Source organism: Trachemys scripta, chromosome 1, assembly GCF_013100865.1.
Source record: "Trachemys scripta elegans isolate TJP31775 chromosome 1, CAS_Tse_1.0, whole genome shotgun sequence".
Taxonomy (NCBI): domain Eukaryota; kingdom Metazoa; phylum Chordata; order Testudines; family Emydidae; genus Trachemys; species Trachemys scripta.
This window is the reverse complement of record NC_048298.1, coordinates 334,078,628-334,106,559: the sequence shown is the minus strand read 5'-3', so window position 1 is coordinate 334,106,559 and position 27,932 is coordinate 334,078,628. Positions and strand designations below refer to the sequence as shown.

Below are 27,932 nucleotides of genomic sequence, written 5' to 3'. Positions count from 1 at the left end.
TTATGGTATAATTGTAATATTCCTTGTATGAGTGATCATGGCTCATACAGGAACAGAGTATATTATTTATACTCTGAATGTTGACTCATAGAAACCAAACTACATATTTCTTTAAAATCATTCCCCATTCATCTTGTTATAGTAGTTTTGGAGCAGTGAACTTACTTTTTATTAGCTGTAGAATGTAATGGACAGATTAAAAATGTACTGCTATATTCTAGCCAGTCTTGAGTTTATTTGGCAATTTCAGGGTAGAAGATGAAAATACCTTTTAGCCTTCTGCAGACAAAGGAGTTTACTTTAAGCAACACTATGACACATACAAAAGCAAATGATTAAAGACGTGATAGTTGACCTGTTGATGCTCTCCAAATTAGTATAATAGTTTATAGTGGCCACATGTTTATAGAGTTTGTGCATATTTATTTTACAGTATTTTATTTATTATTTCATAATCAGAATGCAAGGTGCAATACTTTGCTTTTTTCTCTGAATTGACTGCCTAAACTGTCATTTCTAAAGGTCGCTTGCATAGAAAATACCTTTGTTGTATTTTTTATGGAATTTAGCTAGAGAGAGAGCTTGTGCCAGCAAGCGTCTACTCAACCAGAAATCTGGATACATTTTATTTTGTACAGTAACCATTTTCTGCGTTGTATCTGGAATAAGTAGTTCTGTTTTCAGCCTCTCCAAACTACCACAACACCTGGAGAAGCAACAAAAAAGGAACCACAGCAGTCATATCTGAAAATAACTTTTACAGCTGTTATCTAGTTCGTTATGTTGGTGTTAACTCATTCTTTTCTGTTTTCCTTTTCTTTATGCTTAAACAGAAAGATTGAATTACACACACAACAAGCAGTAATGTATGTGCTGGTGTGAAAATGCACAGCCATGTGATAAATTTGTTCTTCACATTTAGACAAGAACCTATCCAATACTAAAGGCCTGTATCAGTTATTAAAATTCTGCTGCTATAAAAACTCAGCAGGTCAGAATGACAGTAAAAATACCTACAAACTCACTGAAGTGTATCATCTCCCCATCCTCTCTTCTCTGCCCTTCAGCATGTTTTACAGGGGTCCTGGCAGGACTCGAACAGACCAAAGGGGTGAGAAGGTGAATTCCAGAGCTGAGGGCATTTAACCAAAAGCAATGGGATGTATTTTTTAAATATTTCAAGAGCACCTAGAGCAGTGGTTCCCAAAGTGGGGTTCGCAGAACGTTACAGGGAGTTCGCCAGAAAAATTTCACTAATGGTGGCCAGAGGACCCCGGGCATTGGAGGCAGCAGGTGGGACCCGGTTGCAGGGCAGACAGCCTGAGCCCCAGGGAGAGTGGGGCAGGGCAGTTTGGGCTGGGAGCCCGAGCCCTGCCCCCGTCAGCGGGGAAGCCGGCAGCCCGAACCCCAGCGCTCCATTTTCCTCGTATGCACATCTGAAAACAAACAGAAACAGACTTGATGCCAACCAGACCTGAGAATTTATCTTTCTCCAGTGGTTCCGGACTTGCAAGAACTATGCAGAGCAAAGCAAGCATGTCCATCACACTGAGGAAATTTAAACTTAAATCCCTGGAAATATTCATTTTTAGGAGGGGGTTCACGAGATTTCACAATTTAGTGAAAGGGGTTCGCGGCTGTTAAAGTTTGGGAACCACTGACCTAGCACAGTGATTCTCATACTTTTTACTGGTGACCCCTTTCACATAGCAAGCCTCTGAGTGTGCCCCACCCCCCCATCAATTCAATGCTTTTTAATATATTTAACACATTATAAATGCTGGCAGCAAGGCAGAGTTTGGGATGGAGGCTGACAGCTCGTGATCTCCCATGTAAGAACCTTACTACCTCCTTTGGGGTCCTGACCCCCAGTTTGAGAACCCCTGACCTAGAGCATATGAAAGTGCACCATCTTTAGCATTTCTATACATCAAAATAAATAAAAGTAACCTGCCATCACTTGTTAGGTAGTCAAGACCCTAACCATTTATTGTGTACTTTGACTGCCTCACCTGCCCTTAGCCCACTAATCCATCTTTGCTGGAACTACTACTAACATTCTAGACCTTTGAACAGCTTTAAACAGCTGCCATTTTTTAAAATAAAAAGCAAAATCAGCTAAAAGTTTCATTCCTCCTCCACCTAAAACTGCGATTCAATCCTGAAGCAGTGGAAACTTTAGGATTCCATATCTTGTGACCATCAAGTCTCGATACGATGAAAAAGAAGAGATTCCTAGCCTTTCATGCTTCCTTCTTGGTAATTTTCTAAATACCAGACCTAAAACATACACATGGAAACGATACCTTAGGTCATTTGAAGAGGTTTTCTAAAATGTATTAGTTATACCTTTCCTGCTAAAATGTTTTTCTATAGAACGGAGCTTATACATAGTTCATGATGCTGTGATGTGTTGTGGTACGGAGGTTTTATTCATGCTAATTTGGAGAGTCCTGCATAACCTGTAATTCAACTTGCTTTTTAACTGCCTGCTCTTACACAAGAGTTTTACTTTTTGGACTTAAATTTTCCAAACTTCAACTCCTTTTAAAGGTTAATTTTCTTTGGAACACTTCAGTAAAATCCCATTAGTTGTTTTTGAACTGCTGAATTTGAGGCCTAGTTCTACTGAGAAGATACACCACCCCAGATTGCAGTGTCCATTTTATAATGCACACCAGTAACTGTGCATTATGTAATTGATATTGCTTACTGTCAGGTTAAGCTAGCCCATTCTAACCATTTGGTTTTTAGGAGGTGGACCAGAGAAAAGAATATATTGAATTGTAATTATTGCATCTGAAGGATTTGCATTAGTGAGAAATCCAATTAATTTTCTGAATTTAAAAATGCAGGTTAATTTTGAAATGCTGCTACTGAAGCCTTAAAATGTGCTGCTTAAGGCAGTCTATTTATTTTCAGAAAAATTGCCAGACACACTGTACATAATGCCCCACAAGTGTTTATTTGCTGGACATGTAGTCTACTGTAACAGGACAGTAATAATAATATAGTTATATAGTCGTCTTCTGTCATTCATAACTAAATAATAATTCTTTTGAGAGGAACTGTCTCATGTATGGTCTTGTTGAGGTGAATTTTTTCTTTGGAAAAAGTGATCCACTTTTGAGTTATACAAGTGTAGAGTACAAGCTGTTTTCTACCTTGAATTAACTTGAAAAGCAGCTTTGTCGCAAAATTTCCAATGTAGCATTTATGATGTCCTCAGTAAGGAATGCTGTGCTAAAATAAAAAAATGTTGGTTTTAAAGAGTTCTGTTTGAAAATGGTATGCTCAGTATGTGTGGTATGGTCAGTCTCCAAGCATCTATCAAGAATGGTGTAAAGATGGACCAGTTGTCCTCACTTCCCCTTAATCCTTCATACACATTTGTCGGCTGCTACGCTTTTTTTTTTTTAAATGTGCATTTACTAGATGATCAATTCAGAACAAGTGCATATACAGAGTGCATTAAATCTGAATTAGGTGACTAGGAGATTTTCTGCCTGTCACGGGGTGCTCCGCTCATCACAGGGATGGTGCCTCCTCCTGGTTGTTCTGGGGATTAGCTCTGCAAGGCCGACAGCCCTTCCTGTGATTGCACGCCATCTCCCTGTCAGCCTGCAGCCCCTCTCTCGCTCCAAGAATTGCAGCGTCCTCTTTGTTACTCGGCCCTCCAGCCAGGTCACTCAGCATTCCCCCCCTTCTGGGGTTTAGTTCTTCAAAGGCTCTGTCACTCCCACAGTTACCCAGGCAGTCTTCCACTTCACTGCCCTGTCAGTGCCACTTCCGCTGTTCAGTCCCTGACCTTGCTGCTTCCTACCCTGCATTCCACAGGCTCTCTTCTCCACCATGATCTCTTCAGTGTATGCCACTATGCCCTCTTCCCTGGGATCCCTCCTTCCCTCTCTATTAAACAGAGGGTGACCACCAACTTCCTCCCAGCAGTCCTTGCTGCTGCCAGCTTCCTGGTTTATACTGCCCCAGCTCACTTCTGCTCAGGTGAGCTTCCCTCTGATCAAGGCTCTTCACCCAGCCTATATCTCCCTCATTTGCTGCTTGATTGGTAATTGGCCCATCTGGCCTCCATTAATCCCTTTAGGGTACTGCATCACGTGCCGGACTTGGCTCTTTCTGATACCATTTGAAAGGGAGAGTGAAAAGTTAGTACTCTGCCTCCCCATCCCTCACCACCTTAAGAATGTATCAGAAGAGGCCAGTAGGCCTTGGCAGCCTTTTGGCTGGGTCTCCTGCCATCTTCTGCAAAGCCTGTGTTTTAAAGGATCCAATGCCCTTTGAATCTCTGAATTCAGTATACCTAGTATGTTACATTTAAATGTGCAAGCTAATGATAAATACCATTAGTCTGATTGTGCGATCACAATATCCCATGGAAATGACCTCACCTCAATGACAAATACCCAGCCTCCCTCCCAGAACTGCTAATTATTCATCCTCCAGTTTCAAAACTACCAACACCTCTCAGCTATAGAAACCCTAACCAAAACTCATAGCTCCCTTCAGGACCGAGAAAGTGAGAACATACATATATTTTAATGTCCTGAACACATTAAACTGAATGCATTTAATTATGTAATCTGATCACACATTCAGATGTTAAAATGTACATGTGTATGTACGTGTGACTTATTCTCATATTCAAATATGAGCACTGACATATACTAGTGCAGTTGGCTCCAGTCGGAAATGAGGATTGGGGAAGGTTTCTGGGGCTAGACGAAGACTTCCATTGGGAAACGGTTTGGCCACAGGAGAAGGGGTAGACGGAGCCCTTGTTACTAGGGAAGGTTGGGTTGAGAACTCTTGTTGCTTTAATTCTTTTCTTTCCTTTTTTAAGTAAGGAAATTTCATTAACATTTTCTTTCATGTAACTTTGAGAATATAATCACCCCAAAATCAAAAATAAAAAAAAGATGGTTCAGAAAACAGCAGCATTCACTAGGCCATATCTTAATGTTGTACTGTAGCCTTCTAGTATAAAATGATCTAACCAAGGAACAACATGGGCTTCCCTTTTTATTATCCTTTTTTTGCCTGCTAATACGTTTCTGAAAAAAATCTTCCCTTGGTGCCAGACTAAAAGTGAATATTTTAGTTAGTTTAAGCAATGTCTATTTGGCTGGTTTAGTTATCCAAGCATGAAAAAATTATAGAAACTTTTTTATAGTCAGGTTATTCAAAAACTACAGAAATGGAAAACTTATAGATGAGTAAATTCTCTTTAAGGAGGAGTCTCAGACTAATCTGGAAAAGAAATTGAAATATCTGAGTTATAAGAAATATAAAAATCACTTTTCCATACATGTAGTATGAAATTTCCTCTAAATTTAGAGGTGAAATACTTTTTTATGGGACTTTGGAGCATTGTAAATACATTGTAGTATAATAGTACTTTTAATTTTTCTCTATTTTCCTGTCTGGACACATTAGGGTTTGCTGTCAGTGCAAAGATCCCATATTTTGAACAGAACAAAGTGAAATAAATACATTTTAATATCTTAATCTCATGTTAACAAACCAGGAAAACCAAATGCAAAAACTTATTAATCAGTTTTCTCAGGAAATGTAGGTGTCACAAATTGAATTTGTCATCTGCACTTTACATAGGGCATATTTGAGATTAGTAGGTACACAGTTGCAGTAAATGTGTACCTTATTATCAAATGCGAGTGAGTTACTGCTAATAAGGAATACTTTTACTTACCTTTCTTGACTTAATTCATTTTTTAACCACTCAACCTTTCAGCAACATAAATTTCTGTATTTTAATATATTATGACATACATCCTAATTAGCAGCATAAACTATCATCCAAAATCCTCTGTCTTTTGCAGTGTGGCCAAATGAATATTAACTATGTAAATATATTTTGAATCCCCAGATAGAAATCTGCATTTAAATTGTCAACCTTAGTAATGTATATTTGGCCATATAGTTACACATAAGTGTGTTACACATTATTTCCAACAGTTAAAGTATTAAAATCTCTGTTCAGCAAGTTACATTTTTTAAAATCAAATTGCTAAGTATTTGTGTGAATGCACACTGACTGTGATATGTAAATACTTCGTTTAATGTATTGGAAATTATAGATTGGTGGTATGTCTTTAACTGTAGCTAAAGCAGTTTTTAATTGGCACACTATTAACCTCAGTATAAAAGATATGCACATTTTATCTGACAATTTTTCCATCTGTAATATATATTCAGTTATAAAGAACTCAACTAAAGCTTCATTTTTCAAATGTTTTATCAAGTAATTTCTATGGTTAATCAAAGTCTGACTGTTTATGGAAAAATATGACAGCATTTCAATTTGTTAAAATACAAATTGTATTTGGAGAATTGTCCATAAGTGGTCAAGTGTTTGTGTAACTGAAATGTTAAATATTTGTCTCTTTGCTTTGTTCCCCACTTTTCCTTTTGCAGTGGCATTTTCCATTGGATAATCTCTGATACTTATCTAAAAACAAGGTTAGATAATTATTTAGAACTCAGTTCTGCACTGGATAACACCCCACAGAGCCCTTGCGAGCAATCCATGTATAGGGTCATTGACTTAGGGCCTGACTCTGCCGCTTGTCTCTCAACAGAATTCCTGTTGAAACCAATGGGAGTTCCATGCATGGCGCAGCTGCAGACTTGGGCCCAATTCGAAGTACAGTGTGTTCATTTTATCCTTGCAGCACTAAATATAATACGCCCCAATTCTACAAAATAAAAAAAAGTCTAAATTGGAATTTGTTCTCTTTTCAGGTGGTGCGGGATTACAATCTTCAACTGTTTTTACAGGAGAGCTCTGTATTTCACAGACCACAGCCCTTCCAGTTCCAGCCTAGTGACAGCGACACCGTAAGGGCATTCCTAAATTCTATGATTCTGTTATTCCAGTTCTGTTCTTAAGAAGGTTTTTGGGGGGCAAACTGGTAAGAAACTAGCCTTGTTTGCTAATCTTTCAGTGTTCACTAACACAGCTGGTATTCCTGGAATAGGTAGAGGTCACTGACCTGATTTCACCAGCTCTGCTCACAATAGGTGTGTAATTACAATAAAGCTCCAAACAGATGCCAGTATTGTCACCTGCAAAAGAAGTGCACTATTTTTGCCTCCTGCTTGCATGACTAACATCATGGATTTCTGTTTTGAGCTAACAGTTTTTGCTAAACCTATTAAACTCTGTTATATTCTGGTGAGGTTCTCCAAACATCCATAAAGGTAAGGTTACAAATAGACAATTTAATGATTTGCCAAATAAAATGTCCTATTCCCTTCAGTTGACTCAAGGAAATATATATACTTTTTGGTTTAAATAAAGTTGACATTGTATTCCAAAATGGTTTCTAAATACATGCAGTCTTTTGACATATTCCACTTTTCAGAAAAATCACTGGTGAAATTATAATTGAGTAAATCACAGTATAATGGATAAGTTCCTGAAGGGTTTTTTCAAAATAGAAATTGTCTATGTTGATTTTTTATTCTCCTAGAGTTAAGTATAAGTCTTTTTAAACCTAAACTTAGTTCAAAATAGCAGAGAACCTTATACAGCTTTTTAATTCCTTGGTTCAGATTTGGTAAATCCTGCTTGGGGGAAAAAAAGGGCCTGGCCTCACATTGAATGTTTAAATCAAGAAATTGTATTAATGGATATGTTATGGACTGTATGAGTAACTTGGCCAGAAATAAACATTAACCGCTATAACAAAATCGCCCTTGAAATTGTTATCTTTTGGCTTTCCATCTTAACAAACGATAAGCAAAAATTAAAATTGCTTAACTTCTCCATAGAGCAAATTGTTTACATAAAGTGCTAGGTTGTTCATAGTACCGTGTGCTGGATTTCCTCACTTGTGTGTGCCTTGTAATTCTAACTGTATGCTCTGTGTTTCTGTCCTTGTGCAATCTTTGTCATTCAGAGTTTTAATGCAGTTCAGCTGGTGGATATTGAGCCTTCACTGGTCAGTGCTATGAGAATGACTATAGCAGAGGTATATGGTAGTATTTGTCCATCAGTGTTTGGCATTTGTGGTATTACTGGTATGCATGCTAATGTGAGTGCTAAATTCACTGTCATGCATAAGTAGCAACTGAATGCATAATATATAAGGACATAACTCACTTGCTCCATTTTGAGAACTAATCGTTAAATTACCATTTTCTTGTTTCATGTTATGTTAATTGTATGGATCAGTTTCTCACTTATAGCTTCTTGCATTCTGCAGTATCTTGTGCCTTTGCACATCATTTGTAATTAAAATTTCACAGCTTGAGGATATATAGTGAAGTGTGTATTTGTCACTCCTCTGACATGCATAGAGAGGCTTATCTCAGTATTTCATCTTTTAATATAACTGAAGATATTTGTAATACATACAAGACAAGGGGTCTTCAACAATATTTTTTTTTAAGTAGATACATATCAGTTCTGTGCTTTCATGTGTGATATCAGGGGGTAGGAAAACCCGGGCATGTACTAAATAAAGCAATGTAACTCCCAACTGATCATTTGAGAAAAATACACGTAACTCTCTCTGTCTCTGTCAACGTAAAATTAGACTGAGACTCATAACATACAAGGGAGCACTAGCATGTGCTGATAACCAGCCCCCCAAACCACATAAATTCTCCCCTTTTTCTAGAGAACTACCCACATCTGAAATAGAACTTTAATTTAGTTTCATAAAGTCCCCAACATTACAAATAAGATTCTTCTTTGAGGTGGTCACTGTGTGTTCCGCCTTGTCAAATATGCATCTCTGATGTTCCGAGCTTCAAGAACTTTCTAGAAAGCAGTGCTAGAGCATTCAGAGCCAAGGATGTAAAACATCATGCCTCAGTATTTTAAAGACAGTTTGTCTCTCACTTGCCTGACCATACCCAAGTTTAGGATTCCTTTTTTTTTTTTTTCCCTTGCACAGCCTTTTCCTGGAGTTTTAGCTGTTTCTGAAATTCTCTATTTCCCCAAGAAAATCATAAAAAGCTTCATGTCTTGACTGTCAAATACTTCTCACTTAATTGGGTCAAGAGTGGTGACTTAGAACTGTGTGAAAGTGGGGACTATAATTTTACATTTTAAGTTTTCACTCAAGATTTTTGCTTCTGAATTTCAGTCAGAAGTGGTACATTTTCTAGTAAGTCAAATTATAATTGAAAGATTTAGAACTATTGTGCATTTTTTGCCACTTATTTCTTGCCATTTTGTGTAGAAGATTTTCTGAGATACAGTGGGTTTTAATGGGATAGGCATGATTATTTGCATTCTAAAAGGTTAAGAAAATATACTGCAGAGTGAGCTGCCATTCTTAGCTAAAATACTATTTTTCCAAAGGATAGTTTTGAGCTTCCTTGCAGAATAAGTTCCTGACATGGTGGAGCTGAGGTCCATGTTTGGGGGTTTTAGGCACCACTATCAGATGAATTGCAGTATTTCCTGGTTTTAAATGTGAATGCTTGGCTTGACTGTTGAGCTCCCCAGTACGATGGAATATAAAGGATTGTCATACAGTCCCTGAGTTGTCTAAAGCTCTCAGGAGCTAGGAGTGCAGCAAACCTAGTGCCTTCAGCCTCTGAAAGGAGGAAGCTGATAATTCTCTCTCTCAACAGGTAGTCATTGACAGTTGCCATGAGAGGTTCTTAGTAAAGATAAGTGAGGAACTGTTTTCCTGACCCATAAGAATTTTCAGTACGTCAGAAAATTTTGCCATCCTGAATCAGGGCAAAAAGTCAACATCTTCAATGTTTTTGTGAACCAAAATTCTGGAAAAAAAATTCTAATTAGGTCATTTGAAATGTTTGTTTTGATAATTTCAAGACATTTCATTTTGATTTTGACTTTTTTACATTTTTCTATAAATTAACTCAAATTTCTAAACAGTTGTTTTGATCCAAAAACCATAACTTGTTTGTTTCAAAAATGTTGAAATGCGATATTTCAACAAAATCAAATCTTTTTTCTAAAGGAGAAATTTCAGTTTTGAAGAATTGATATTTTCTGACCAGAAAAAAAAATCTTAACCAGCTCTAGTTTTTGCTCCTTTAAAGAGGAAAATTTACAGACGCACAAGGCCTTTCAGAATGAGTAGAAAAAATAAATGCATTTGGGGGGACACTTTTTTCCTCCAGAAGAAAAGGAATTCAGTTAACCTGTGCAGTGGCTCTAGATGAAGAGCGTTATAGCTAACATAATGGGGAGTTTAATCATCAGGACTTCTGTTTAGAAGACAAAGTGAACTTCTAATCAGAAGTCAACAAAGTTCATTGTACAGAATACATATTGTCCATCCCCACAATACTTAGATAAGCATATCTTTAAGAGCATGGCAAAATATTAAAGAAGATTAGCCAGCTTTTTTTATACTTCCTGATTGGAAAAGGATCCCCTTCCTTGAACTACATGTTATCGTGTGAGAAACTGCAACAAATAATGAAAAGCGTCTCCAAAAAACTGAGAATAAGGGCAACAAAGAGCTGACACTAAACTTTTGAGGCAATTCTCCTTCCTGTTTTTCTACTCATGGCCTTTGTAATTACAGTGTCTCTTGTTACAGTATTAGGATTGTTGTCTTTCTCTCAGCCAGGTTAAACTAGTGCTAGTTGGCATTAACATTTACTAACTTACCAAGTTTAATTTTTTGAAAAAGTATTTAATTTATAAAACACACTTAAAGATACATTTTGATGTTAATACATTTTCAGCATAGGTGCAGTGCAGGAAGTAAACATTGAACGTCCCAGTAACATTAGTGAGTGTTCCGCAGTTTAGTTCCTTAAGGACCAAGCTGAAGATTATGACTTTTAAGACCTGATGTCCTAAGTTGTATTTGGGAGCAGGGATAATAATTTCACTATTTTCTTGAACGTGCAGGTGAGTTTGTCCACTCTTGTTCCAGCTCAGACTAGAAACATTTTATAAAAATATATGGGCCTGATTCTCATTTCCACTAAGGTCCTCTTTACATCGCTCTGGCAATATGAAAGGGCCTTAAAGTGGGTGTAAGTGAAATTAAACTTACTTACACTTAAGGCTCCTTAGTGAGTCAGTGAAGAAGTAAGGAGGACCCAGTGATGTGCAGTCCTTGCTTTCATGAGTAGCTCCAAGTCCAATTAGACTACTTTTTCACAGTCCGCAAAATCAGGCCCTAATTTCCTACCTGATAAGGTATACAAAAATTGACATATTTTAAAATGGTACAAAATAATTAGATAACTTTTAGATGTAGCTTTACTAGAAATTAAGCAAATTTGATATGGTTAAATGTTACCACTTCAGATACTATGAATTGCTGCTGAGAAGAAATACAACCATTCAGTTCGATAGGTGTTGGTAATAAATGCCGGTGTCTTTCCTAAGTGGGGACTCTGTAAAGCTGTAAAATTATCCATATAATTTGACACATTCTGTGTGTGGCTGATGTCACTGAAGGTTCTTTCGTTTGTGACCCTCCTTACGGACAGGTTTACAATCTGGGGCTTGTGATATGTAATCATATTTGAAGTTTATTAAAAGGTCAGTTGTGAAGAAAATTATGGAGAATTACAAACTCAGTCATCTGATCTGTGAACTGTGGCTGAGTTTTAACATGGTTCCTGCCTTACTATGCATATGGGGAAATTAAAATGTCTAAGTACATAAATTTTTGTGGCATCTAGAGACCATGCTGATAGCAGCATTCAGTAAACTTTGTCCATGTCTGATTCTGAACAATTGGTTAAAAACAAGTGTCAATTGTTAAAGTAATTTAAAAACAGCGAGACCCCTAGCTACACAGATCTTCTGTCTACTGATGTTTTCAGTCACTACCAGAATAGATGACCATAGAGTCAGTATCTGTGCCAAGACTAATTTAGAAGATCGTCCTCTTCACTGTGCATATTTGATAAACAGCCATTCTTCTGTATTTCTGCTTATAAGACAATGTGTTGTATATGGGAATAGCTAGAGGGAAATGCAGCTGCTATGATAGTTGGCTGTCTGTCTGTACAAAGTGAGGAATTGTGAGTTTCTCTGCAAATTTCACTCTATACTGTACCAGAAAATTAATTTTTCTTGTAGTTCCTTCAAGTGAATTTGAGTGAGCGGGTATGAATATTTTTTAAATAAACAATGGAAAATAAATCAAAGATTCAAAATTCAACACCAAAAATTAGAGTGCAGAAGTATTTCAAACCCAATCATTTAAACTAATGAAGTGACTTAAGTAGGTAAGTAAGGAACAATAAAGAGAGGAGCTCAAATCACCAATGAGGTCTAGTAGTGCTATTGATCACCAACATCTGACAGTGCTAGCCATGATGACAGAGAAATTAGGAGTTCCAGAAATTAAAATTCTAGACAGTATTTGAGAACTATTTCTAACATGCTCCATAAAGACAAAGCAGTTTGAGATTCCAGCCCTTTCTTTTCCTAAAATGAACATGGAGGCATAGAGAGGCAAAGCTATAGCTTGTCTATAACTCCATCCTAAAATGCCTGGCCTCAGCTACTTTGACAACCCCATGGGTGTTTTAGTGTATTAAAGAGAAAATTCACTGCTGTAGTAGTAATCTGAAGTGAAGCTGTGATCCCAAAAATGGATATCACATTGCAATCCAAATGCACAATAAATAAATATCCAACTCCCTAAAGGAACTTACTCAATGAATTGTTAATTTCAACAGTACAGAATGTCTTTACAATTACTTCTTCCATATGAAAAGTGATTCAAATAAAGACTATTTCCGTTATGCCTAGTCTCAACGGACAAATTAAATGGAGCTTTATTTGCCAACAGTAAAATATTTTAGTGTAGAGAATTTACCTTTAGCCAACAATTTGTGATGGATTGTTATTTTCCCAAGATTGTCAAGAGGCCCAGATGACACTGGAAAGCCTGGCACCCCTTTCTCCATGCATACATCCTAGAACCAGCCTCTCTGTGATGAAAATGGGTCTTTTATTTTTAATTGACAACTTCGTGTTGCCTTATGTTTGATGGGGTGTTCCCCTGGCCTTTCACACACCATAATGGTAATTGGTATGTACAGAGAACTCAAGCTGATCCTCCTGATCATTTTGCATCATTGCATTTTTCACCCATGCTTCTCTTCCTTGGCAGAAGAAAGAATTGAACTAGGAGAGGTAAGAAGCAGCACACTACTGGACATAAGGTGCCTCAAAATGTGTGTAATTAAAGAAAAACAACAACAACAACAAAAACCCCACAACCCTCACCATATGGGGCCTCCATACAGACACCATGTGCTAACCCTCCATATGGACTTCAGGAAATATGCCCAAATTTACCCTTTTTTACCCTCTCACTTGCCAGTATAACCCTGCTTCTTATTTTAGCTGGGAGTTCCGAGATTAGCAGTAGTGAGGTGATAGAAAAAAATTAGGTGAAAGCAGTTTTTGAAACAGACCACATGCTCTTTATTTATTATCAAGGTGAACCAAAAAGGCTTTGAACAATAAGGCAATAAATTATTGACATTAAAGTAAAAAATAGGGATTTTAGGTTAAAAATGTTCAGAATTTTTGATAAATTACAATAGCAGAATCATGCAGTTAAATGAACAATAGTGACTAAACTAAGCCCTTCTTTGGGTTGTTTTTACTTTTGACGTGAAGTATGTATTATGTTTCAGTTAACCCAATAACAGGTCAGGGTCCCCTTGGAATCTCTTGATCAGAACAAAAGAATGTCCTTGGAATTAGTGTTTTTTTTTTTTTTTTTTTTTTAACAATATGTCTTGTTCACAATCGGGTCAGTTCTGGGAGCTTCCAAGGGTTATAGCCACCCCAAAATTTGCCTTAGCCACGCCATAGCACAGAGGTGGACAAACTACGGCCTGCGGGACCATCCTGACCAGCCCCCGAGCTCCTGGCCCGGAAGGCTAGCCTCCACCCCCTCCCCCATTGTCCTCCCTCCCCCGCGGCCTCAGCTCGCTCGCTCCGCCACCGGTGCAATGCTCTAGGTGGCAGGGCTGTGAGCTCCTAGGGTAGCGCAGCTGGAGAGCCCGGCCTGACCCTGTGCTGTGTGGTGGTGGCAGCGTGGTCCAGCTCCAGCACCACCAGTGCTCCAGGCAGCGTGGTAAGGGGGCACGGAGCTGGGAGGGTTGGATAGAGGGCAGGGGAGTTCGGGGTGGTGGTCAGGGTGCGGGGGTGGGATAGGAGGTTGGATGGGGTAGGGGTCTCGGGGAGGCCGTCAGGAATGAGAGGAGAGGTTGGATGGAATGGTGGAGGTCCGGGGCAATCAGGGGATAGGGAGCAGGGGTGTGTGGATGGGGTAGGAGTCCTGGGTGGGGTTGGATGGGGCAGGAGTCCCGGGGGAGGGCAGATAGGAGGTGGGGGGCCAGCCCACAGCCCTCCATACAATTTATGAGACCTGATGCAGCTCTCAGGTCAAAAACTTTGCCCGCCCCTGCTGTAGCAGCTACTGCTCTCCGGCTGCCCAGCTCTGAAGGCAGAGCCGAGAGAGCGGTGGCTGCTGCTGGCCGGGAACCCAGCTCCAGCAGCTGCAGAGAAGTAAGCCCAGGTGGAGGGTCAGGGGGCCCAGAACAGCCCCCAGCCCGTGTCCCCACCTACTGGAGCCATGCCACCCACAGCAGGTGGAAGGTCCGGGGCTTCCCGCAGCAGCCTGTACTGACCTACTCTGGCCCGGGCTCCTGTGCCCCACCCCCCACAGTAGCTGCTACCCGAGGGCTCAGCCGGCCCCGGAGCCAGGTGCCCCAATCCTGGCAGCACTTATTGGCTGTGAGCAGCCAGCGCCCGACGCTGCCTGGCTCTGGTTTGCAGTCCGATCTCGCCATGGAGGGGGGCACAGCCCCCCCAGTTTTCTGTCTGGTCCATCTCAGCTCCCCCACTGGGAAGAGGCTGGTGCCGCTCCTGTTCACAATTAAAAAAAAAAAAGCCATCTTTCTGAAATGCAAGGGCAGTCCCAGCTGACTCTTAATAACTAAAATTAAATGAGTTGTTCTATATAATAACAAAACAGGCACCAAATTTGTCTGATGCTTTTCTTGAGTGCTACTGTTTAGATGTCAGGTATCTGAAACTTAAGTCATGCATATCCCAGAAAAGGGTTTGATCATAAGGTAGGTCTTGCAATGTGACATTCGCATGGTAGCATCATATTTTGAACTTTTAAAAAGTACTGGCAGAGATTTTTAGGTGTGCTTTGTGTTAGTGGTTTGCATGTAGTGTATGTTTACTTCTTTCTATTCTTTGTCAAACAGTTATTTTTTGACTAGAAAAACGCGTTGAGCTTTTATTAGGTTCAAGGGAGTGAGCATTTCTTACTGCCAAAACTACAAGTGTGCAATCTGTATCCAGCATAATTGCATGTACGATTATATACAAGCTGCATACTTGCCTCTGTAAGACAAATCCTGCACCTGTAATAGCCTTTTGGACAAAAGTTGGAGACATGACTACAAATTAAATACAGTAATTTTTTTGAGAACCAGCATATAATTGCTAGTCTCTCAACTTTGCAACCAGTCAGTGACTTCATGTTCTTTAGGTGACCAGGTATTTTGTTTGCTTGCTTTAAAAGACTGAGTTTTAGCACTTGACACTGTTTTCACTGTACTCCAAGCTGAGAGACTAAAGCAGAAAGTTCATCTATATTTAGCTCAGCTTGTTGGGCCCTTTCTTGGCTCTCTAGCCAGCAGAAGCAGATTAGTTTTCCTCTTTTTGAAAGATGTTAAATCAAGTCAGATACCTTGCAACAAATGAAGACCCCAGTCCTAAACACTTGGCACATGTGAGTGGTCCCGGTGAAGTAATTGGAAATCAGTGGGACTGCTCCCATGTTTAAAATTAAGCATCTTTTATTAAACGTTTTGTATTCTCATGATGTCTAGGAGCCCCTGTCATGGCCTAGGACTGCATCGTGCTAGATGCTGTACAAACATAGAACAAAAACAGTCCCTGCCCGCAAAGAGCTTCCAACCTAAATATAAGACAAAAGAAAACCAATTGCTATAGACAGCCCAACAGCAGTACAGAAAACAATGAGACAGTTTTGGTCAGCATGATAGGCAGTAACCCCCGCACACCAATAGCCTGTCTGTTGTCAAGTGTGTTTTTATAGACTTTGTGGCAAAAGAGTTTTAAGGAAGGATTTGAAGGAGAATAATGAGTTAGCTTTTTATGGTTGTCTCCTCTCAAGTGTGAAGGGCAGCATGGGAGAAAGCACAAAGGTGCTTGTTAGTGAATTTATTGAGCGAGAGATAGAGACTAATATAGTCTGCCACCATCAGATGCGGGAGTCAAACTTTCAATACTGTATGAAAGATAGGTAGGGTGGGGATAGGTCCTGAAGGGTCTTGAAAGTGAGGACAAGTAGATTGTTTGATACACTAGAGCAGTGGTTCTCAACCTTTCCAGACTACTGTACCTCTTTCAGGAGTTAGATTTGTCTTGCCTACCCCCAAGTTTCACCTCACTTATAAACTACTTGCTTACAAAATCAGACATAAAAGTACAAAAGTGTCACAGCCACACTATTACTGAAAGATTGCTGACTTTCTCATTTTGTCGGTATGAAATTTTAGTTTGTACTAACTTTGCCAGTGCTATTTATGTAGCCTGTTGTAAAACTAGGCAAATAGCTAGATGAGTTGATGTACCCCCAGCAAGACTCCTGTATGCCCCCAGGGGTACATGTACTCCTGATTGAGAACCACTACAGTAGAGCACATGCCTAAGTGTTTCCAGGATAGGGATCTAAGTTGAAGACTTATCTGGTAAACAGGATTTGAAAGTTAATGTTTGTAAATGTTTTTGACAGTGCAAATGAGATTGTAAACTTTCTTCTTAGTGAGCTCTTCTCAGGAAGCAATGTGTCTTTGTATTTGTTCATGCAGCACTTGATTGAGGTGTCTGGGGGCTGGTCCACACTAACCCCCCACTTCGAACTAAGATACGCAACTTCAGCTATGTGAATAACGTAGCTGAAGTCGAAGTATCTTAGTTCGAACTTACCGCGGGTCCACACGCGGCAGGCAGGCTCCCCCGTCGATTCCGCGTACTCCTCTCGCGAAGCAGGAGTACCGGCATCAACGGCGAGCACTTCTGGGATCGATTTTTATCGCGTCTAGACAAGACGCAATAAATTGATCCCAGAAGATCGATTGCTTACCGCCGGACCCAGAGGTAAGTATAGATGTACCCTGGGTGATGCTGCGGTATAAATATTTAATAATAAAAGAATTGTATAAATGCTGAGTATAAATTAACTTATACAATATCTAGTTATTATTCCCTCTAATTTTAGGATGGAAGGTACTGATCCAGTTAAGATGCTTTTTGAGAAATGTGACCTGCATGATTTTTTTAAAATAAAGCTCTATTTTAATTAATATTTTGACATTGGAGTTCTTCAAGTCAGGATGAGGGCTCTTTGGAAACAATACTGTGTAATAAATAACCAACTGGTATAACCATCACAATCCACTAACAGTCCATACTCAGAGGGCCAGCATCTAAATTTGCTTTTTTTATTTTCTATTCAAATACTGTAATAAAAAAATAAAAACACACTTAAGATAATGCAAAATATTATCAAGCAGTTGAAATGGAGAAGATATATTTTATCTAAACTAAATATGCAAGAGAACCAGGACTACAGGGAGCCAATCGGTGGGCACGTTGGTAATTTGTTACAGAGATGATTTCTATGAGTAACAAGGAAGGCAAAGTCAGACAAGGTTCTTGATGATACCTTACTGGCTGTGAACTCTGAGCTATGGAAGGAAACTTATAATAAGAAAGGTTTAATTAAGAAAGCATGGGGAAAATGAAGTGGTGTCCCTTTTATTATGCTTTGTAAGCACCTGGAGTACATGCACATGACCTATGCAATAATCTGTTTGCAATAGGTGATAAAGACATCGTCTAGGGGCATATTTTGAGATGGATAATAAATTGGGATGTGTTGTAAACACTGAGAGAAATCATTCAGAGGTACCTACAGAAATTAAAAATACATGCAGAAGGCAACTGAATGATACTGAACCTGGAAAAAAAATCCACCTTACTTTTCCTCTTTTCTTGTTGTAGACAGCTCTATCCTTCTACCACTCAGGCTTTCAAGCTCAGTCTTATGTAAATCATCTCCCTCCTCATCCTTCATGTCCTCCAAAGCTTGGTTCTCCAAATCCTGCTGCTCTTATTGCTCTGTAACAGTGTGGTTCTCTGTCCCCTTCTAGTGGCTGAACCATATAAAGGTTTGATTTTGCCTCTGGCTTTGAGGTAAGAGAACTACTGATTGTGGATGTCTCATGCTTTTAGATCCACAGATCCAAGGTCAATCCCCACCACTAGTGACCCATCCAGGAGTGACGCATTACATTTATCGCTCTTAAAATTACTAGTAATAATTGTATTGTATCACAGCGTACATGACGTATGAATGTCAGTGCAAATCACTTATAGGGTCTCTCCCTTGAAGGCCTTATAATCTAAAGGTGAAAAATCTTTCTCCCTTTTCACCTCAATGTTGCTACTAAAATTTTCCTTTCCTGCCACACACATCATGACACTCATCCTATTAAATCCACACACTCTCCTGTCAAACTCTGCATCAATTTCAAACTTTTCATATATTCCCAAAAAGAACTGATCAACTCATTCCTTGTCTTTCTGCTCTGATTTTTCTTCTATTCTCCCTCTCCTCCCAGTCTGCCCTCCTCAAAGCCTTCTTGTTTGCTAGCTTCTTCACACTTGTTTTTATATCTAGTTCGAAGCTGCCTCTTATGTCTGAAACTCTTCCCTTCTTGTGTACCACACAATCTTCTTTTTTTTTTAATTGAAATCTCTTGATAAAATACTACTACTACTACTACTTTCACGTGGCCTTTGAGGCAACAGCTATCTTCCTCTAGTCTGTGTCTAAGAGTGTACAAAACTAAATGGTGTACCAGGTTACACTAATGAAGAAATAATGTTTTCCTGTGGTACTAGGCATAGAATGAGTTATGGATTGAATTAAACAAAAATATTAGACTGATCAAGAAACTTTCTGGTAGTGAGATCCATTGGCCTGAGACATAGTCATACAAGAAAGCACTAGAGAGTGTACTGTAAGGGACAGTTCTGCATTGGCAGTGGGGGTGAACAAGATGACCTAGGTATATTTCTTCCAACTCTAATGCCTATTTTTGGAGGGGGAGGGGGAGTATTGAGATTGGATCAGAAAGGAACAGAGGGTCCTGTGGCACCTTTAAGACTAACAGAAGTATTGGAGCATAAGCTTTCGTGGGTGAATGCCCACTTCATCAGAAAGGAATGATCTCTATAGGGTTATCACTATTCAGTATACCAAGAGCAAAATTTGTCCAGAACTGGATAAATAGTTAAGGAATATCGCAAGATATGCTTTCTGGAAAGGATGGGGACTGAGTAGGTGGTAAAACTTAGTCATTTTTGTCCTAAATGTATTGATTTATACATAAATGCATTGAATAATCTGCTATGAGAGTAATGCAAAAAAAAATTTTAAATGGGAGACAGAGATGATAGGTAAATATGGAACAACTTGTCTCTTATATCCAGACTGAACAGGATCGATTCAGTACAAAACTGGGAAACCTTCAGATTCTTGACTTCTGATATCACTTTATCTGATGGGAGGGGAGAGATTTACTTTCTCAATTACTGGAGCAAGTCTGAGTTGACATAATGGTAGCACAGTATCATCAACAAATATCTCTGATATAGAATCCTTAGTCTGAAACTTGGCATGTGAAGTACTGGGGGAGAGAGAACTTTTTGATCCCAGGTAAATGTGTGTACCATATTTTGTTAACTCTTTAAAATCCATATGAAATTGTAATTTGATTTTCCATTTTGTATTTTTTTTAAATATATAATGTTTTAAAATGCCATTTTTTGAACAAAGCCTAAATGATCCATCACATCATATGAAATGCCTATTTTTAAATACTGCCTAAAATGCATATTTATCTGGGAAACTAAGGATAGCAGTTTATTTTGGGGGCATTTATTCTTTTTCAGCTCCATGATATTGTGCCGTGGTGAATAATACTTCAGTGTTCTACTTCAAGAATGTCTTTCATTTAAAAAAAAAAAAATCTATGTCTCGCATTGTCTCCCTGGTAAAGATGACTTGTCTTCAAAATAGTAAATTGTAAATTCTTTTGAACTTGAATTTGCTTTTATAGTCAGTTTTCCACAACACAGTATCATGACAAAGCTTATGGAAAAACAGCGCTTTTCCCTCTTTGTTGTCTCATTTCATACCAACAAGGGCCCAGGCAAGGAATTTACAAGAACCTGATAATTATGAATTAAATAAAGTTGTCAGGTTGCTAAGTAACAGTATTATACATAGAGACAGCCCCAAAATCCTTAGCACACTACTCACTTTCTGATTTGTGTTCCAGAGTCGACAACTGGAATCTGAAACTGGGACAACGGAGGAGCACAGCCTAAACAAGGAAGCCCGGAAGTGGGCCACCCGTGTGGCACGTGAGCACAAAAACATCATCCATAATCAGCGGGTAGGTTGAAAATAAATAAATGCATCAGGTGACATGAGAAAAATACAAACAAGCTGAAGAGATGCTAAATTAAAATCTATTACATGGATTATAATAATTTGAATTTAATGTTGAAGTGCACAGGAGGGATGGACACCTCGTATCATGTTTTAGTGAGACTACCAGCAGCATTGACTTGACAATTTTTGTGATTATTTTTCTCACTGGGGCTTCACTTCAAGAAAGCACCTCTATTCACACTAGCATTTAAGAATATGCTGAAGTCAGGGGGCATTAAACACATGCTTAAAATTAAGTAAATATTTAAGTGTTTTCCAGAATCAGGGAGTTATTTTGTTAATTTACTTTGAGGATTATGATTATTATTGTTTTATTTTCTCCAGCTGTCTTTTAATCCTCTCACCCAAAAGCACTTTGTGCTCTTGCAGACATACAAATCCGGAATGCAAGTTGCCCCAACTGGTCAAGCCATACTCACACAAAATAAATCACCCATCCTACCTTGTCTTACCACTCATCATCTCTCAACTCACTCCTTCAACAAGCACTGTAAAGTATGTGGGTTTTGATGGGATTGTCTTCAGGTGTAAAGATCATCATGAGAACAAGAGTGTGAAGTGTCACTTGTACGTTCGATCATAGTTGTAACATCATGATGCTTTACTAGGATTTTGGGGCATTTTCAGAATAGTTTTCCTATGATATAATTTTACCTAGAAAAGATTGAACTTTTTAAATGGGGTTGCATCAGTCTGCAGAGTTTTTATCCTGCAGTGTAGCACTACTCATCACTCTGGCATCTGAATATGATTATTTCTGTGAATTGTCTCAGATACTATCTTATAGACAGTGCACATGAATGTACCAAGTATATGACATCTTTCTCTTATTTTTGATAGGCACTTGAGGAGTTAGAATGCCATGGCCCTGTGGTGTCTGAACAAAGCCGAGCAGAACTGGAACAGAAAATAGATGAAGCCAGAGAGAGTATCCGCAAAGCTGAGGTGAGAGAGAAATTGTTCTGGCATGTTTTTTGGTTCCTTAGGCAGTGGCATGTCTATTACAGCACCTTAATTTGTGTGTGAAAAATCCAGACTTCTAGCATCAAAGGACCAGGGAACTTTAAATTAAGACATGGCATTTCTCTTTGATTTCATTCCACTAAAATCATGACATCAATTTAGTGCAAGGCTCAAGAGATTAGATGAGCAATAAAAAAAATAAAATAAAATCCTCCTGGCGATATGGATGATTAAATTTACTATATTTTTTTTTTCCACTGTGCCCTGATCAAGAAGGTAGGAATTTCAGCTTCTGTCTTCTCTCAAGTTACATAGATGATAAAACAACCTGAAATTTAAACTGTTTCATCACACCTAAAGGAACTAATATCAGAAAATGTTAGTCATAAATCTGCCTTTAGGTTTGGGGCCGTTTGTAGCAGCTAACCATATGTTCACTTGCACTGACTATGCAGCAGTATTTAGATAGATGGATGGAAGGAAGGAAGGAAAACAGGTTAAGTAATCTTTCTGGTATCTTTCTGCATTTTGTGCTCCCCAAACATACTGTTGAAAAGGTCATAGCGGGTTATGAGGCCTGTTCCAGATTAATGAAGAGATTGTGAAGAAAGGAAATATAGTGCCTTCATTTTTAGCTAGGCAATATTATGTTGCTAAAAGTGAACTTTTATGGTCACTGATTCAAAAAAACCCATTGGCAAGAACAGAAACTGATCTGTTAGACTTTAATCTGAGTGGGATGCATAATTAAAGTTGTAGAGCAAACATAATTATTTCATTTAAGTGGCTTCTCATATTGCCAGATAGTCAAGGTACCTGGTGTGATTAGGAATGTGACTTACTATTTGGGATGTGAGGTAGGAGAAACTTGAGTAATAAGAGTTTCCAGTTTATGGTCTGATAAGCTTTCAAACTTACACAGAGCTCTTCTTCAGGTCTGGGAGTGTCACAGCTAAATACAAGATAGAACACATTGTTTAGCATGAATATTTAACACATTTCAAGGGACCTTTCAGGGTCATATGGTCGATTAACACCCCTCCAGTCATAGGGAGGAACAGAGGGGAGGGAAGCATCTGGGCAGGGGAGAGGGTGTTTGTGGGATATAGATTGTTATAATATCTATGGCTTCTGTGTAATAAAGCTTGTCTCTCTCACCAATAGAAGTTGGTCCAATAAAAGATATTCCCTCCCCCACCTTGTCTCTCAAGAGAAGGGCAGTTCTTCTGAGATACTTAACTAAAATAATTTTAGACAGAAATCACAAATTGACTAAGCCAAGGCACAGGAGGGTTTACATACAATTGAAAGTAGAGAGAAAAAGGCCAAGAGGCAGAAGATATATAGAAAAAAAGACGTGGGATGAGAACTGGACCTTGTAGTATACCATAGAGGAGAATGGTTTTGTTCCAGAATTGGAACTGTTGGCAGAGAAAGCTTGATTTATGGAGGAGCAGAAGCACAGCAGGAGGGAACTACACACCTAGCTATGAAGGTGACCCATAATGAGAATGAAGAGGAAAAAGAGAGCTGCACATTCCAGTTTTACTTCACCTCATGAGGAACAAGTGGAGAGTAATGTACACATGACACACTAAACACTAGAAAATAGAAGAATGAGTAGAGTGCATACAATATTATTTTATATAAGATGTGATACACTGTATCTGGTACAAAGCTGACACTGAAAACTAAAGTATTTGCACTGTCTCCCCTGCTTCCTTAGCACGGTCTGGTATTTTGTAATTGAGACCTTTCTCTGTCCTGCCCAGTGTGAGATCACATTCTATTTTACAAAAGAAGATGGTGAAAGTGCCAGGTCCTTGAGTCTAAGTATCCTTCAGTGGTTAGTTGAGCTTCTCTAACCCTTTCTTGCTTCTCTTTTGATGAATGCTTTTCACTGTATACACCAAAGAAATTTGAAGTGCTCTCATAGATTTCTTGAATGATGAGTATGTAAACTGCTTCATATGTTTGTGAACCTTATGTGTGGCCACAGAATTTACTTAGTGTTTAATAAAAAAAAGTTTACCTGAGCCCAAATAATTGAGCCTTTAAACTTTTCAACTGAATTTTCCTCTTGGCCCTCCCCTTTTGTCATCTGCAGTCCCCAGCAATCACCTGTCCATGTCAGAAATCTTTAAAGGGGCACTGTCAGGTAGTTTTAGGCTCATAATTTGTTTTGTAAAAAAACAAAATCTTTGCAAAGATAAGCTGCAGTAGAAAAATGTCCATGAACTTTAAGTTTTCAGTGGAAACCTCTCTTGCAGGATTTGAAACCCAAACATTTGCAACGCTCTGCTAATTCAGGAGAACCAGCAAGTGAAACTGATAGAGACAAACTGTAAACAAAAGAAGTTGAATCAGTATCTGTAATTGCCCCAGTAGCGCAAAAAATAAAACCAACACCATTAGGGCTCTCAGATGTATTATTATTTTTTTTAATGTATGGGATTATGTGGCGTCCAGTCCAGTCCCGGTCCTCCCATACCAGTTTCTCAAGCAGTGTACTCCAGAGAACAAGTTGCTGCTGGCTTGTAGGTAGCAGGAGAAGGAGAACGCTCCTGTTATAGCTCTGTGCCCCATGCTTTTCTCTGTCCCTCCTCTCCTAGGAACAAAAAGGGGATCTAAAGAGCTGGCAGGAGCCAACAGTAGATTTTAGTTAGGGAAGAGGAGGGAGCCATTCTGCAGGGCCCACGCATAATTCACAGGCACAAGGAGAAGGGAGGTGGGAGCAGAGCTGGACCCAGGCAGCTGAGCTCTTTCTGGTCCATCCTCTCCTTTTCCCCCTTTGTGAATTGTCAGGTCCTCCCCTTTCTCCCCCTTACCCTATCCAAAATTTTCTCTTAGCTTCTGGGTAGCTCCCCCTCCTTCTCTTTCATGATCCTTTGCAGGCAGGGGAGAGAGGAACAGATAGGCCTATAACAAGAGCAAAAGCAACTTGGGATCAGGCTGGCCCCTGCAACAGCAGCTGCCACCCCCACCCCAAGATAGAGAGGAATCAACAGGCATTCAATTTGGAGGAGTCTTGCCTTAACAGAAAGGGAGAAAGGGAACCCTGCATTAAGTATGCAGGAGGGAAACATGAATTAGTGTGGGGATGGGAGAAGCATGAATATTATGGAGGAGCTGCTTTAATTTTGGGCAGGGGGGTAACCTGGAAAATGGGTCCTCCCTCCCTATGTCTCCCTTTCTCTGGGGCCCACAAGAAGGCTCAAGAGCCTTCCCCTCACCAGATCCCCACCCTCAGCCCCAAATGACCAAAATATGACAACTGCATTTTGTTTCATGTTCACACAGGACACTACAGATCTCACTTGTTTTTAAGGCTCAAACTAGTTTTTAAACAATGTTTTTGTTGTATGACTCAAACCCATTTTGCAGTCCGTAATAGGCCAGTGTGACCCTTCCATCAACCTGTAATGGATTGCAAAAGCTGGCCCATTGGACTCACCCAATGAAAAAAATCCATTAAAAAACAGTGTTTTTTATTTAAACCTATTCATATTTAACTCTTATTCAAGTAATTGGATGTTGACGATGCTCAGCGTATTGCACCATTGGGCCTTATGTGGGCAGCCCAAACCAGATCACTCTCATGCACTGAGATTCAGGATATTATCACCTTGCCAAGTTATATCCTTCCTTTTGCAAAACTGTAGGGAATGCTGGGGTATTTGTAAACAGGGCTGATATTTATTCTGCCATCTCCTGAAAATGTCTAATATCAGCATACGGATTATAATAGGATAAGTCATATTTTAGATTCACGTTATCAGTCAATGGACTTTGCTTGCTAATTAGATGAGAGGAAGGTTGGTTGATGCTCTATTATTTGTTGTCAGACCGGTCAGTGCTGAGAAGTGGAAAAGTCCCATCCCTCCTAATTTAGTACAACAGTCTCAGAGAGAGTAGTCAAGCTAACAAGTGTATCTATTGTAGGAGAGACCAAATTAGCTACCTTCATTAAAAATTGGGATCCTTTCCTTACCGGAATAGATTAAAAATACCCTTCACTGGCTCCAAACTAGAGTGACAGGAATATGGAGAATTGCAACTTTCTCCCACAGTAAGATGTGGAGACTGGATCGAAAAATTTGGATTGATGTTTATCACTGGTTTAAAAAAAAAATACTTTAATGGAGTTTTTCCCCACTGGTGCAGGATATTTTTAGAGACTTGTTAGTTCAGTTTATTTACTCATCCCTTTTGCCTGGGGCAGGCTCCTTGATGAAGTCAGGGAAATCAGAACTCACCCTCAAATTGTTCTCATTTAATTAGCGAATATACAGCGGCTCTATTTAATTGATGTAAAACACTTCCTTTGTTTGTTACTATGCTCCACTTAAAGATGAGCAAAGTTATGATAATTCGAAAATCAGAACATGCCTGATGTGAGCATCGGCACTGAACAAGATGTTCTACCCACAATGGTTGATACTGAGGGCTTGGCTACATGGCAAGTTACTGCACTGCACGTCAGAGTGTGATTCTACAGGGCACTGCCTTGCTGCCCAGGAATGTCCTGTGTGAACGCTGCTACACCACAGCAGAAGTCCCAGTGTGCAGCTGTGCATACTTTTACTTGTAAGTACAGTATGCTAAGCCTTGCTGTGAGACTTCCGCTGGGCTGTAGCAGTGTCCATGTTTCATATTTTCATAGAGGGACCATTAAATCATTTAGTCTGACCTCCTGTATTTATGTGGGACCTTACTGCTCAGCGACCTTGTGTATTGTAGAGTCACGTCCTGGCTTGCTGTGTAAACAAGCCCTGAATCTTAAAGCTTAGATTCTGGGGAATTGTGTAAAAAAAATCTATTGAAGGAATTCTCTCACAGGCAAGAAAAGCCTTAACCACTCTTTATTTAAGTGATGGTAAAAGCTTTCCCATTTGATTGTGACAAAGAAAAACACATATAAGGCAAAAGCGTTTTAGTTTGAATAGAAGAGAATGGAACATACATGGCTGAAAAGGAGTATATGTTGCCCCTTTTTATTTTATTTTTTTTAAAGTGCCCTTGAAATTCTGTTGCCCTATACTGTCACTTAGGAAAATAAGATGTTTATATTGCCTCTTTGCACTTATTCAACAAAGGGAGGAAAATATGCCAGAACAACTGTATATTAAATGCTCATCTTTGACAACATTGAGGAAACTTTCTGGGCGTTTTATAGCTTTTAGTTCAGGCTATGAAGGTGATCTGAAGGGGATCTGGTTGTCCTTAAAATAGCTTTCCTTTTCTCCCTAGACTGCTTCCCTTTACCTTAATTTTTCCTCTCCATTTGACATTACTACATCTACTGATCTGTATTGCAGAAGCAAGTAAGAGGTAGTAAAATCTGAAGCTGTTCACTTGGATTCCCTATTCTTTTTTTAATCTACATAAAATCCTGTCTCCTGGACTCTTCTGCTAGATTATTTGATTATTTTGTCTTTCTCTCACTCTCCTCTCTGTCCAGTGCTGGCTCCAGCATTTCTGCCGCCCCAAGAAAAAAAAAAAAGCCGCGATCGGCAGCGGGGGGAAGCCACGATCGGCGGCAGCAGTTCAGCGGGGGTCCTTCGCTCCCCCAAATTGCCGCAGGTGCCGCCCCTCTCCCTTGGCCGCCCCAAGCACCTGCTTGTTAAGCAGGTGCCTGGAGCCGGCCCTCTCTCTGTCTCAGTCGAAATAGAGCGATGGTGGGCAACCTGCGGTCCACTGGAAGCTGCAGGCGGCCGTGCAAATGTAAACAAACTGTCTGATGGCCCACCAGCAGATTACACTGACGGGCCGCAGGTTGCCCACCACTGATATAGAGCCTCTCACTTAGATCACCTTTTGTTAGGTATCGCCAGATAATATAACTGGTTGTAAGGCTAAAGAAATTTCTCTTGACCTGGAAGAGAGAATACCCTTCTGTGCTGAGACACCTTTGCTCTGGTAGGAGAACAGGGACTCCATAGCAATTAATCCTATTTTCATTTACATTTTGCCTCATAATTAGGATATCTATAGCTGTCAAGAGACTGTTTGTACCAGATTAGATTTGATTAAGACTCATTATGGTGCTGTTTTCTTCATTTGATTAGTTCAAGAGTTTAGTAGAGCCAAACACCACTTAAATCCATCTTTAATTGTAAATTGGGGACTACTTTTCCCCTCCCCTTATTTTAGTTCATGGATAATTAAGGTCTGACTGGAACAATTCTGTTTTACTAGTTGTGCATCTGCTATTGTAACCCACACACTCCTGGGTGTGGTGCTCTATTCCATCTAGTGGCACCAAGACCACTTATTCATAGATTCTAGGACTGGAAGGGACCTCGAGAGGTCATAGAGTCCAGTCCCCTGCCCTCATGGCAGAACCAAATACTGTCTAGACCATCCCTGATAGACCTTTAT

General features: G+C 39.5%; 1 protein-coding gene across 6 annotated transcripts in view; it reads left to right on the top strand.

Annotated features, from left to right (window-relative positions):
* Positions 1 to 27,932, top strand: part of FCHSD2 (FCH and double SH3 domains 2) — a 246,548-nt gene that overhangs the window by 193,391 nt on the left and 25,225 nt on the right. For 4 of the 6 annotated variants that reach the window (XM_034759165.1, XM_034759164.1, XM_034759170.1 and 1 more), the window contains 4 exons: positions 6,778 to 6,873; positions 7,938 to 8,009; positions 20,413 to 20,529; positions 21,429 to 21,533. In XM_034759165.1, the coding sequence (XP_034615056.1) occupies positions 6,778 to 6,873; positions 7,938 to 8,009; positions 20,413 to 20,529; positions 21,429 to 21,533 (390 nt within the window). The remainder of the gene's footprint in view (positions 1 to 6,777; positions 6,874 to 7,937; positions 8,010 to 20,412; positions 20,530 to 21,428; positions 21,534 to 27,932) is intronic. The other 2 variants (XM_034759167.1, XM_034759166.1) reach the window with 1 other exon arrangement.